The sequence below is a fragment of the Alnus glutinosa genome, chromosome 14 (assembly GCF_958979055.1).
Source record: "Alnus glutinosa chromosome 14, dhAlnGlut1.1, whole genome shotgun sequence".
Lineage (NCBI taxonomy): Eukaryota > Viridiplantae > Streptophyta > Magnoliopsida > Fagales > Betulaceae > Alnus > Alnus glutinosa.
In genome coordinates, this window is record NC_084899.1 from 6,556,448 (window position 1) to 6,570,344 (window position 13,897).

The 13,897-nt window shown below is 33.9% G+C and overlaps 2 protein-coding genes across 2 annotated transcripts; one reads left to right on the top strand and one right to left on the bottom strand.

The window, feature by feature from the left end:
• The first annotated feature begins 1,216 nt into the window (after nt 1-1,216).
• On the top strand, nt 1,217-3,567 carry LOC133857265 (uncharacterized protein At2g34160-like). The gene is made up of 5 exons (XM_062292464.1): nt 1,217-1,479; nt 1,675-1,723; nt 2,684-2,746; nt 2,839-2,903; nt 3,260-3,567. Exons 1-5 carry the CDS (start codon nt 1,360-1,362, stop codon nt 3,356-3,358), a joined length of 396 nt encoding a protein of 131 aa, XP_062148448.1. The 5' UTR covers nt 1,217-1,359; the 3' UTR covers nt 3,359-3,567.
• Nucleotides 3,568-5,629: 2,062 nt separating this feature from the next.
• LOC133856581 (adenine nucleotide transporter BT1, chloroplastic/mitochondrial-like) lies at nt 5,630-8,480 on the bottom strand. Its single transcript, XM_062291639.1, has 3 exons — nt 7,508-8,480; nt 6,391-6,549; nt 5,630-6,283 (listed from the first exon to the last, which is right to left on the bottom strand). The coding sequence occupies exons 1-3, from the start codon at nt 8,090-8,092 to the stop codon at nt 5,810-5,812; spliced, it is 1,218 nt and encodes a 405-aa protein (XP_062147623.1). The 5' UTR covers nt 8,093-8,480; the 3' UTR covers nt 5,630-5,809.
• Between the last annotated feature and the right edge of the window lie 5,417 nt (nt 8,481-13,897).

Sequence of the window (13,897 nt, forward strand, 5' to 3'; positions counted from 1 at the left end):
TCTTTTCACATATCACATATAATCCTATCTCATTTTCTTTTGAAATTTATTTTCCTTTAAAAATTATGTTTCTTTAAACACATGAAATATATCATATCAGCATAATTTATCATAATTATATTCCAAAATATATAGGCTTATAATTACACTAAAAATATTGTACAATTTATGCAATAAAACATCAAGTGTAGGGTCAATAAGTTTTATCCTGAAATGATCCCTTGTATATTTACTACGTACTCTCCATTACTAAAAGAATCACTACTCATTTTCGTTCCTTTATCTTACTTTTTTTATTTGTGTGTGCAATGGATGAAAGAAAAGAAAAGAAATACTTTTGTTTTGTATCTTGAAAAAAGAACACTCAAAAGCCAAACAAATGATGGTCAATACAGGAAAAGGCAACAATTACTCTTATAGCCAAGGGCTTAGAATTATTGAACGATTTTACTTAGATTTGTTCCTCCTATATTTGATCTTTTTTGGCTTCTTTGGTTACCAAACATTTAATGCAGCCTATCTTTTATTTCTCATCTTACCTATAGGTGGTATGCATACTTTGAGTTTATCAAAACATAGACAAAGGATGTCCATTTTATAGACAAAACGTGAGAATAAATTAAATGAAGAGAGACGCGTGTTTTATCTTTCATTTTTCTATTGACAGAGTTTTTCCATAATAAATGCAAGACATGCCCTCTTTTTTGATAAAAAAAAAATTCAAGGGTTTTGGCCCCTAAGAGCCAAAACCCTCTAAATTTTTTTAGATGGTTTGGCCACCCCCATGGGCCAAAATGCTTCAATTATTATTATTATTATTATTTTTTTCATGGGGTTGCTGAATCACTCCCATAGCCACCCCTATAACCAGTCTGAGGTGGCCGAACTACCCTCATGGTGGCCAAGGGAACCCTCTTCTTCTTCTTCTTCCTTTTTTTTTTTTTTTTTTTTTTTTTTTTTTTTAAGTTTTTAATAATTTTTTTATTATAATTAATTTTTAAAGATTTTTTATTTTTATAATTTTTGACTGAAGTATTAATTTGATTTTTTTTTAAAACTGAAGTATCATATAATTTGCATTAAAATTTAAGAACTAAAAAAATAAAGATTTTAAAATTGAAGGACAAAAATGTATTTAACCCTTTATTTTATGACACATTTAGGAATAGGGCGGTTAGCTTATCCTCCGTTCGCTCGATAGTTAATATAACCAAACCCGTGTTCCAAAAAGGGGGACCTTTTGGCCTATTTACTCAACTGCTTAGCTTTAGCGTTGTTCCTTTCCCCTCTGATTCCAATCTCGAATCTCATCGGATAAAGACAGAAATTTAGGTTTAGGGTTTAGGTCAGCGGAGCTCAATGGAAGATATCACGGAGGGAGTGAATGCCATAAACCTGGGCGGAGACTCCCACAAGAAGAACCGGATCCAAGTCTCCAACACCAAGAAACCCTTGTTCTTCTACGTCAATCTCGCCAAGGTTCTCTCTCTATCTCTCTCTCGTTAAGTACATGTACCTTTTGCGATCTGGGTTTTAGGTATTTGGTACGGTTACTAAATCTGCATAACTTGGTGCTTTTTATTGTCTTTTTGCGACTATTGGAATGTAGTTTATGATTTGCCTCTTATATTCGATTAATGATGGGTGTCGTTGATCTTCAATTTTGTGTTGCAGAGGTATATGCAACAGCATAACGAGGTTGAGCTGTCTGCCCTTGGAATGGGTAATGTTGCATTTCGTTATATCCATATTTCTGAAAACCTATTTATTCTGTTTTCTTCATTTCCTAAATTACCCCCTTCACTTATTTTCAACTCTCCTGGGAATCAAATGGCACAACTATGTAATCCTATGTCTGTGTGTAAATATATGTATATTCGTAGAAACTGCGAAATGTTTATTTCTGAGTTAGTAAATAGTGACTAGTAGATGCTTATTTATATGGGCCTGATTATGAGCATAAAAAGCATGGGTGGTTCTGCTTCCCATTCCCATTCCCATTATCATATTGATAATGAATCTCCTTGTGCTCTGATTTTTTTTCGTTTACCTAATTATAGGTTGAGGTGTAAGAGAGTGGGATTCATTGTCTAAATATGATGCTACGGTCGTGGTTCATCTGTAGTTTTGGGGTTGTCCTCTTGATATTTATGTAGCTCGAATCTCTCCTCTCCCCTCCCCCTCCCCTTGGGGCTAATTACTTATATAGAAAAGTAGTAATGTAATTCAATTGTAATAAATTGGCATATAGTTTCTCATATGCCTTTAAGCATTATCTGCCTTGGTTTCTGGGAAGAAAGATTTTTTCTGCTTTGTTATTTTAATCCTTTTTTGCTTCTGATGATTGCTGCTACTGGTTTGGTAACAGTTACCAGATCTATGTTCAAGGGACTGCTCCGTTACTCTTGGGCTATGATCATGTTTATTTGATATGCCTTTTGTATAGCTAAATATCATCCGATGTGTTATATTCCTTGATCGGTGATCCAAATTTTAATAGAACTGATGGTGATATGCTTTGCTCAGCTTAAGTTGTTGAAATTCTTTCTATGTGGATAATTTGCATGTAACTGTCCTTGGTGGTATGTGTTAGGATGTTGCTTCTTCTGCTTTGAAATGACAAATCTTAGTACTTCATTGCGGCCGTGCATCTGTTAATGTGTTTATTTTGTTATATTTGCAGCTATTGCCACGGTCGTTACTATAGCAGAAATTTTGAAAAATAACGGATTGGCTATTGAGAAGAGTAATATTTTCTGTCTTTGGTATATTTGTGTAATATTTTAAGTATACAGTGAACTTCTAATTCACATAGAAAATAACTTTCACTGTCTGCAGAGATCATGACCTCAACTGTCGATATAAAGGATGACTCTAGGGGAAGACCCATCCAAAAAGCAAAGGTAAAATTGATATGAATATGTTTTCACAATTCCTGTTTCCAATACTTTACCCAACATACATGTCAAGTGGGGGTTGCAGAGTGAGGTCCCTTTAATGCATTTGTCTTAGCCACAAAGGAATCAAATTGGGTATTTGTAGTTATTCTGCTACATTGTTATATTCAGGTGGGGAGGGTTGGGTGTTAGATCTAGTGAAACATGTGTGTGCATAAACACACCACACACACGTGTATACTTTGTATCGATATGTCATCTTGGTGAATTTCCCACAATGTATAGTCACTGTAATTTTGGAAATTTTTTGAATCTCCATTGAGAGGTTGGTTACAGATGGCTAATATTTGTTCTGCCATCAGATCGAAATATTGCTGGGGAAGACTGAAAACTTCGATGAATTGATGGCGGCTGCTGCAGAGGAAAGGGAAGCTGGAGGAGATGTTGAAGAGCAAAGTTGAAGGGGGTTGTGTCAGAGTTAGTTTGTTCTGTTTTGTTTTTGTCGTCCTAGTACTGGTGAATGCACTTAATCAGTCATTTTTATTTACAGGAGATTTGTAGCTATCTAAGATATTCTGGTCCTAATGATTTTGGTAAACGTGAAAATTTTGTTTTGGAGTGTAGAAACCAAATCTGTTTGTTATTCAAAATTCGATTTTTTTCACCAGAATTTTTGGTGTCTATGCTGTTTGAAATATCATCACATTTGAAAGATTATGGTGAATTAATATTTACTTTGTGAACCCAACAAGATGAGCATTAAAAAGAAAAAAGCTTATGAACTGCTGCTACTTGAGGTTTCTTTTGGGTTAATAGAAGTAATGTATTTGAAATTTGATCTGGGTTTTCAAAGCTTCGCATCTACACCCCCAAACTAGTTCTAGGTTCAGTGGTTGAGATTAAATTGATACTAACATGCATTTCACACGGTTTTTCTTTAGGGGAATTTTCTGCACATGCTCTTTGATAGTGTTTTAACAAGAGGGATCGATGATGTTGTCATTTCTATTATATGTGTGGTTTGATGTCTACATCGTGGACATTGAATGGTGGTAAAGTTTTAGACTGTTGTATAGAGTATTAGGCCTTGTTTGGTTTGTGAAACGAGTATTTTATTGAGAAAATGAATAGTTATTCTCAAGAATAAAAGAGAGTGGAATTGAATGATTATTCCTAATATTTAGTTTGACATATACACTTTAATTGAAATCTAATCAAAATTATTAAAAAAATCTCATGTTATATATATATAAAAACTTAAATTATATAAAAAAAAAATATAAAAAAAAATTAATTGAAAAATGGTGGGTGGCCGCAACCATCCCACCACGAGGCGTTTTGGTGGTGGTGCGGCCACCTCTGGCGCCCTTTGTGGTTGGCCAACCACCTCAATGGGTGGTCGGTCAGCCACTGTGTAGGGGATTGGGTTTCGTTTTCTTCTTCTTTTAAAAAAAAAAAAAATTGAAAGAAAATAAAAAATAGTAATTTTTTTTTTTGTATTCCGTAAATAGGGGAGGGCGTCAGTTCGGTAGGCGGTTGAGTCGGTTAAGTCAACTTTGTCAATAGAGTCGGTAGGCAGTCGATGTCGATTCGGTTGCGGTTCGGTAAGTGGTCTATAGGCAGTAATCGGATAATTTGCCCACCCCTTTGCGAACCAAACAAGGCCTTACTTCTTCCCTAGTATGGGCAATGCTGTTGATTTTGCTATAAGATTTTACAATGTTTTTATTGTTTGTACATCCCTGGGACTGGATGCAAATGTCTCCTATAAATTTGTTTCTTTTATTGCAACGTAAATTGCAGTGAAACTCAGAACGAGGTTGACAATCACCAAAAGGATGGGATTAATTAGATTTTATTCATCTGTAAGGAAAACAATAATCTCAAAATGCAATGGATATCTCATTGAACTAAAATTCAACATGTTTCTCAATGCTTGGTTATTCACCGAAGACTAGTTTTCTCACTTTAATTCTAGTCCATCTTGCTGTGATGAAAACCGGTAGATTCTTCACTGGTGAGGCCTGGATGTACGGCAAAAAATTAAAAAAAAAAAAAAAGAGAAATAAAAACATGTGTAGAAATAAATGATAATCAGAGAATGTACTTGTTTGTGTGTGTTTTTTTTGAGTAAATCAGACGAAACTACAAACAGAAAACTACGTACAGCACAACAAAAAACCAGAAAACACCATAGCCAAATACAAACCATATAGAAAAACTCAATCTTGAAGGCTAACCACCCACTGCCCTAAAGGGAGTTGTCGATTGGTGAAAAATCGAGCAGAAATGTTGCCAGCAAAGTTGGTTATAACGGCCCATTGGTGGAACCTTTAGTGACTCTGCTTCTGAGTCCTTCAAACGTATTCATGGGGCATGTGGAGGGGAAAGAAAGAGAGGGATTAAATCTGGACCGTTAAAATATATATATATATATATATATATATTTCGGCACTTAAGCCGAATCCAATTGGATATATGCTTGAAGGGACACAAGTTTGAAATGCTCATATGGCTTTCAGCTCTTCCCAGCATGACGTCCTGAAACCAGTCTCTTATTTGTATTGTCTACATAATGGGATCGAACTGGAGCTATTCACCAACCCCTGGGAACGAAATGAGCTCTCAGTCTTGGATATAATGGAATTCGGAAACCAGCCAAGTTTCAATTTTCAACCGTGGCTCCCTGACCACAATACAAAGTAAAAACCAAAGACAATTCTAAGAAACAGTAATGCTAAAAAAATCACTTTGATTATCATCTCAAATAAAGATCCTGCAGCTAAAGCCTCAAAATAAACGCAATTCAAAAAAATGGAAAATGTAGGCCAATTTCGCCGAAAGTAAAACTGAACTTTCCTCTTATCTTGAAACTGTATGAACTCAACGACCATAGATTTTTCCTGCAAAGGTTAATCATCTTCTTCTTTATCAATCAGTATTCTCTTGCATGCCTCATAGCACATGAAAGATATCCCAGCAGCAGGGACCAACTTCACGCAGCTAGGACCCAATCCTCTGTACAGACCCGGGAGCCCTTCATTTTCAAGTATGCTCACAAGAGCATGAAGCATGCTTTTGTACTGCCTTCCATTGATAGCTCCGGCGGCCTGCATATGTTTCCGAGCCACCTCAAGAGGGAAAGTTGCACTACTGGAAATTGCACCAGCTGCTGATCCAATCAAGAGAGTCATAACACTCCCAATTTCCTCCTTCTTGGAAGCTTTCTTGTAAGCTTTTCGTAGCGTATCATAAGCAAAATAATTGGTGGCAGCATATGGGATTACTCCAATTATACTCGGGGTGAGGCCTCTATACAATTCCGCAGGCCCCTCCTCTTGCACAATCTTTAGAAATGCATCCAAGAGATTCTTGTACACTCCTCTCTAGAATTAGTTAAAATAAGAAATATTAGATAATGATTAGAATGACTCCAATTGAAGAAGATTATGTGTAGTAGTTTTCCTAAATTGTTTTTAAAGGCTTGAGTTACCTGGACAGTTAATCGGGTTTTGAGTAACTCAAGAGGGTATGTAGCCAAGGTAGAGCTAACTCCAGCAACAGCACCTGCAATTAATGAGGCAGGAATTGGGATTTTGGGCTGTATCCCAGGTTGAGTCAAGTGCTTCTTAACCGTCTCAAAAGCGAGCAACTGCCAAACAATTCCATGGGCATTGTTAAATTGCTGAATGTACTCCAATCAATAGAGAAGGCAGAAGACTAGAAAAGATAAGAGGAAAAAAAAAACACCAACAGGACTTGCACCTTGTTTGAAATTGAATACTAAGAGCATATTAGGAGACAAACCCAACTAATTTGAAGAAAATCTGAATTATCCGATGCATAGAGGGTGATGTTCAGCATCCATTTAATTTTTACCAGGGAGAATGGAAAGTGAAATAGAACTGATGAAAGGAAGGAGCACAAAATCAACTACATTTATTTCATGGGGGATCAGGGTAGGGAAGAGGGAGCTAAACAGTATGTATATATAGACTGATTCAGAAAAAGTAAGCAAGGTATGAAGAATTATCCTGGACTAATGGAGAAAACCAGGTATGCAATGAGATAACCTGGTTTACGAACACAAGAACAAACAAATGAATTATCTGTGGTTATATATTAAAGAGAGAATGGTGCCCAAAAGCAAGCATAGTAAAGCATCAATTAATTAGTGCCATAGTAGGTCATAGGGACCTTGAGGTTAAGTAGCACCGCCGAAGCCTCCCTATTTCCCAAAGAAGGCAGTCACCTTCATCCTTTTGGGATATAGGGATATTGTTGGACCACAAACAATGTAGTAAATCATTCAAAACCCATGATAGAATGAAACAAGCAAGTGAATCAACCAATAGTTTCAAGCTGAAAATTTCCCTACAGTGTCCCGGACGGCCAAAACAGAAGACCTAAAATTCAAGTCAATATTTTATAATAAAAAAATCATACATATATCGAAAGAAGACAGATAATGGTTAAAAAAATTTAGCCGGCAAAGCAATGGCCAAATTTAGCAATCAAAACAACTATCAGTATATATTATATAACATTCAAAAATATCATTCCATGCATCAATAACCAAATATAAAACTTAAGAGTTATCAACTGCATACCTCAATAGCCTTGCTTGGAGCCACTCGGATCACATTAACCAAATTACCACTAAACAAGCCCTTCCATCCATCACTCTCCATGATGTTTTGAAACACCTCAGTTGTCGAGTGTCCTAAGCTTCCAACCATCAAATGTGTCCTTATTGTCTCCAGTGGTGCAACCACAGTCCTTGATACCGCACCAGCGATTGCCCCACTGATCAGCTTCCTCATTGATGGGTTACCAACCTTAATTTTCAGTTTAAGACCACCCCTCTTCTTCTTCTTCTTCACCAGCCCTTCCTCTCCAATCTCCAATGACTCGCCTGTCACCAATTCCGGAAGCCCACACAACCGAAACCCTGATTCAGGCATTGACACATACATCATGTGTGAAGTACTATACAGGAACTTAATGCCTTTCTCTATAGAATTCTTAGGATTTGATGGAATCCCAAACCCCATTCCTGATTGACCAACGCTTGCAAATATGCCACAAGAACGAGAACTACCCTCTTGAGAACTCCATTGAATCTTAATTCCGGAACTAGAAACTACCACATCTTTGTTACTTCGTACAAAACTTTGCAATCCTCTTCTACCCATGAATATCAAACAAAGTTATTTTTTCCCAAGGTATTCAATCTACCCAGAACCACTTTTGCTTATAGCACTGCAAAAGTCTGAATTTTGAGAAGGAAATGAGCGGTTTTTAATCAAATGGGCACCAAAAAACGCAACTTTAGGAAGTGGGTATCAAAAGAATTGGCCAAAAAACGAATATTTGGAGAATATGAAGCAAATAATCGTACCAGTAGAGAGAACAATGAATAAAGGTATCTAAAATATTCGATTTATAGAGATCAGCAGATGGTTTTATCTGCCTCTGTGCAGAGAAGAGAAAGGGTGGCGAAATCTTCAATACTCTACCAGCATTGCTTTGTCATTCAAAAGCTGTCCCTTTGTGAGCAAGAAGAGTCAGTCTTATGTGGACTAGAAGCGCCAATTTGGAAGCACTATTGAGAATTTGACCTAACTGTCCAAAAAATCGAAGAGTAAAGGAAAAAAAAATCTGAATTGATCTCCAAAGGGGATGGTTTACATCTAATTGACGTCATTAAAATTTAATCCAACTGTCTAAATTAATGTATTGCGTTTTTAAAAATTTAGAAAAATGTGTGTTTTTAAATAATAAGTAAGAGAATGTATTTTTAAAAATGTATGATTTTTTAAAAGACTAAAAATTTAATTTTATCAATCATTTAACTATGTTTTTAAATAACATGTTTTTAATTTTTTTTTTTTTAAATCACAAATTTAACGGACCAAAATTAACTCGCTCTGTTTCTCCAACTCAACAACTCATAATGCCACCAATCCATCCCTCAATTATCTACTAATTACTATCATCTCCCCAACTACCATGACTTGGGAATGGTCGGTGCTGACCATCAATGCCAGCTCATTGCTATTGCAAAATAGACAATCTTAAGGCCCAATTAAATAAGGCCCCAAATAAAATATAGTATAATTAAACTTTTTATTAAAAAAATTAAAGCTTTATTTATGACCCAAAAAAAAAAAAATTAGTCAATACTCGCCTCAATTATGGTAAATAAATAATATTATAAAGAAAAAAAAATGTAGTCGGTGCTTTTTAATTAATGCCTCAATTACGTAAAAAATAAATACAAATAATTAAATTCTAAGATATTACGGAGGAAAATAAATAAAAATAGAAAGTTACATTAATTGCACCCTTGAAACATTTACTAACTCATAATTTCACAATAACTTTTTTTTTTTACATGCATAATTTCACATGAACTTAAAACCAACATATTGACTAAGATTGTTTATTAACATAATTTTTTAGAATAAAGTTAATTTCGTTTTATGCAAATTAAATTCTACAGAAAAATAATTATATGTAACTCAATACAAAATATAATATTGTTGAACTCCTAACAAAAATAAATTTGCAAGATGTTTGAAAAATAAAATAAAGGAAAAAAGCAAAAAGAATGATTTAAAATCAAAATCATTTAAATATAAAAAATGCATCACCTAAAATTATCGCCTTAAGCCTCAAAATTTATTAAGTCGGCCCTACTAACCATGGATGCCTCGTTAAAGGTCTTCAATTTATTTATTTTTTTAAAAAAAGCCTTTTATATTAAATCGGACAAAAAAAATTAAAAATAAAAAGTAAATATCTTAGAAAAATAAAACATGAGGCTGTTCGGCATGCTACGAGGTCATAGCGATCTAATCGAGCCGAGTTTTAAGATTTCAAGACTGACTCGTTTATGAATCGAGCTTAAATAGTCTATCTTAAATTCGAGCCGAGCTATAAAATGCGTGTTCAAGCTTTGCTCGTTTAAAACTTGGGCGAGCTCAAGCTCGTTAAGAGTGACATTCGAGCCAAGCTAGGTTACTCGACAAGCTCGGTTCAACTAGAGCTCGAAGTAGGCTATTAAATTTTTCAATGTATGATCAAAGCGGAGTTTAAACCCGAATTTATGAACAACCTCCATACTAACTATTAATAACTTAATATGTTAGTTTAACATACTAAATACTATTATCAAAGTATTATAATTAATATGTAATACAATATTTACTTAGCTAGTATACTATATGCTTATTTTGTGTGTGTATGTGTGTGTGTGTGTGATATACAAAAAAATATCGAGTAACATATAGTTAATTACATTTACTTAGTATATGTTAATAAACTAGATAATATGTTAGTTTATGAACTAGCTAGTTAGTTAGTTTTTTTTTTTTTTGAATCAAGGAAAGCATTCCATTAATCACGAAAATCAAACTTGCTAAGCAAGTACAACATTGTGGATATAAGGAGGACATCCCTCCATCCATACACAATCAATAGACAAATTAAGGGCAGCTTTAGCCAACAAGTGTGTTACTTGATTGGCTAATCTGCGTACATGACATACTTGTGAGTCTGTGAAAAAAACCAACAGGGACTTGATATCATGGATGATCTAACCCCAACTATTCCAGCTAAAAGAATCTGAGCAAATAGCAGCTATCACAGGTTGACAGTCTCCCTCTAAAACTACCTTCTGTAAGTCCAAATCATGAGCCAAAGTTATTGCCGACCATGCTGCCAAAGCCTTCCCTGTAGGAGAAATGCTAAAGATCTTCCCCTCATCCTCCCCTTATCACCCTCTTTTCCTTAAAAAAATTGATTTTTATTATAAAAGGGTGATAAGGGGAGATGAGGGGAGGATGTGTAGAAGCTCTCCCCCTATAGTTGGGTCGCTAATAAAAGGGATAACTGCTGCCTTTGTTACCACAAAAACACCACAGCTATCACGCACCACCACTCTTAGGCCCAACTTCTTTGCTAGAATGTCCAAGGCCACATCCCAATTTAACTTTATCCATCCCATCTTTAGTTTGCTCCACACCTCAAGAGGAATACCCGAAGTATGTTAGTATGTTAACTAACACACATACATATAAATATTAAGTAACATATATAACATATATTACTTAATTACTAATATACATGTTTAAATTTATATAACTTATTTTTAGTAATATATAAGAGATATGAACGAGCTAACGAGTCGGGCGAGTGAACTGGTCGAACTATAAACGAGCTGAGCTCGCGAGCCCCAATCGAGTTTAGTTGAGCGAGCCGGGTATGTATCATTTACTAATCGAGTGGGTTTCTACAGTATCGAGCTCAAGTTTGGATCGGGGTAAACCGAGTGGGTTGTCGAACAGACTGATTTATTTTACATCCCTATACGAGGGTTAAAAATAAAAAATAAAAAATAAAAAATGAGGTAGTATATTTAAAATCTTAAAAGATTCAAAACCAAAGCACGGCCAACTTTTTTTTTTGTATTTATTTTTTCTCTTATTTCTTTCATCATACTTACAATCATTAATATAAAAATATTAAGTACACAACTAATTAAATCATACTTACAATCATTTACCTTACAAGAAAAATAAAATAGATTAATCATATTATCTATTAAGAATAATATATTAATTATTAACAAAACATTAATATAAAAATTTGATTAGTAATTTTACATCTCAAAAAGTTAAAAGAACGATTTTTAAATTAAATATTTAATATTAAAATTTTAAAATAAAAATGGCCCATTTTAACCTTTTTGCCTAAAGCCTCAATAATGCTACATATGACCCTTGTGTCTCATTTTTGTCCCCCCAAAATTGATGTGGCTTTTAAAATCACAACTGGATTAAGGGAAATGATACTTACACTCTTGGGGTACAACAATGGTACAACAACAAGACACATTGGTAATTTTAATGGGGTACAACAATTGTTGTTGTATATTGAGTCCCACCCCAATGTGTCTTGTTGTTGTACCATTGTTGTACATTGTGAGTATTTTGATCATTTCTCTTGGATTAAAATCCAATGGGATTTGATTATTGTACTACACCATTACAACAATTGCACAACAACCCCTCACATTAGGGTGAGCCCCAGTGTGTAGGACCCACCTTCATATGAGGGGTTGTTGTGCAGTTGTTGTATTGGTGTTGTAAATCTAACATTTTTCATAATAATGATTTATCATAAATTTAATGGTAATTTTAAGAGTCATATCAATTTTGGAGGAGAAAAGAGAGACACAAGAGTGATATGTAACATTCATCCAATATTTATTGAGCAGCCCCTGTCATTACTCAAACCAATTTTCGCATACAATTAATCATCATATTCCACATACACTTTGCTTATTAATGTTCCTTGAGGGTTCTTTATTTTTTTTTTTTTTTGAAAAAGTGCTATGACATAAATATTAAAACTATTTTTATGTTTTTAAGAGTATTTTGTGATTAAATTATTTATTAATGTTTCGTTTATCTAAGAGAGCCCTGTTTCTCTTAGGAATATCATTGAATGCGTATTCACAAGCTCAATCTCTTTGCATTTCATACAGAAATTCACTAAAGTTTTGCGAAACACATGTATGGAACTATCCCTCTTCAAAGGTTTATGACCCTTCTCCACACAACTAAATCAAATAATTAACCTAACTTGTCCAAAACACAGTTTGCAGACATTTAACTTTATATAATCCTCCTTTGTGCTTTAACAGCCGGCCATCATACAAGATTGGAGAAGTGCTTCCACCATCTCTCGTATTCATTCCATTATTCCACTAATAGCTAGTTGGACAGCTAGTCACATTAACTAAAGTATAAACTTCTGTACACGATATAAACTTCTGTACTCATCGTGTGACAAATTGGGCCACAACCAGACTACATTTCGACTGCATTCTCATTCTCTCTCATTTATCTGGTTCTTTTCCTCCCTGTTTTGGAAAAGACTTCCCTTTCATTTTCTTTGTTCCCTTGCTTTGTTTTTTTTTTTTTTTTTTTCCTGATACTGTACTTATAAAAAATAATAATAATAAAAAATTATATAATCTCTATGTGTGTGTCTATATATATATATAAGTTATACCTTACAAATTGGATAAGAAATAGGAAGTTCTATAGTAAAAAATAGCTAAAAAGAACTTATCTATTCCAATTGTCACTTAGGTTAAAGAATTTACTAGTTGCTATCGTGATTAACAAATTTGTTGATATTTAATCACTGTGGTATTTAACAAATTTGTAAATTAAGCTAACTATAAGAATCTCTGAATTCACTTTGATACCACTTGGAGTTATTTGTAAATTATGTTAACAACATGGACTGACGATGAATTTTTCCCTTCTTTAACTTTTTTTCATTTTATATATTTATATTTTTTTATTTACAGTGACATGTTGTCATTGTATTGGCGTTGATGTGACACATTAACGGAATCCATTAAGTGTTTTGGCAGATTTGATTGGAGGGAGTGAATTATATTTTTGGCATACCACATGAACCTATGAGTTCATTTTGATATTGCATAGAGTTAATTATAAATAAGGCATTAACTAATTTTATATATATATTTTTTTACTAAGAGTGACATATGTCATCATTTTATTGGTGATGATATGGATATTAACAGAATCTGTCAAGTATTTTGACTAGATGAACTAAATTGTTATTTTGGCATACCAAGATGACCTCTAAATTTTTCTTTTTTAATACAGTAGGGAGCGATTTGTGATTTATGTCAATTACATTGACTGATTATGCATTTATCTTGAAAAAAAAATAGTTTTTTTTTTTTTTTTTTTTTTTTTTTTTTTTTTTTAAGTTTTTAAGACACATTTGAAAATTTATGGGACTATTTTAAAATCGGCTGTTAGTTGAGTGGGCCTTTTTTTTTAAAAAAAAAAAAAAAAAAAATTAATATATTTTTCCCTTTTATTTTTGAAGGTAGAACAAAAAACAAAAAGGGAGAAAATTCATATACCCCCTCTTAAACTACCTGCAAT

What these genes read in the sequence shown, in the direction of transcription:
- LOC133856581 (XM_062291639.1), bottom strand. Translation starts at nt 8,092, where the DNA reads ATGGGTAGAAGAGGATTGCAAAGTTTTGTACGAAGTAACAAAGATGTG. An exon ending in CTCCAAGCAAGGCTATTGAG is followed by an intron (nt 6,550 to 7,507) that starts GTATGCAGTTGA and finishes ATTGTTTGGCAG; the next exon opens with TTGCTCGCTTTTGAGACGGT. An exon ending in AAACCCGATTAACTGTCCAG is followed by an intron (nt 6,284 to 6,390) that starts GTAACTCAAGCC and finishes AACTAATTCTAG; the next exon opens with AGAGGAGTGTACAAGAATCT.
- LOC133857265 (XM_062292464.1), top strand. Translation starts at nt 1,360, where the DNA reads ATGGAAGATATCACGGAGGGAGTGAATGCCATAAACCTGGGCGGAGAC. An exon ending in GCTGTCTGCCCTTGGAATGG is followed by an intron (nt 1,724 to 2,683) that starts GTAATGTTGCAT and finishes TTATATTTGCAG; the next exon opens with CTATTGCCACGGTCGTTACT. An exon ending in CGGATTGGCTATTGAGAAGA is followed by an intron (nt 2,747 to 2,838) that starts GTAATATTTTCT and finishes CACTGTCTGCAG; the next exon opens with AGATCATGACCTCAACTGTC.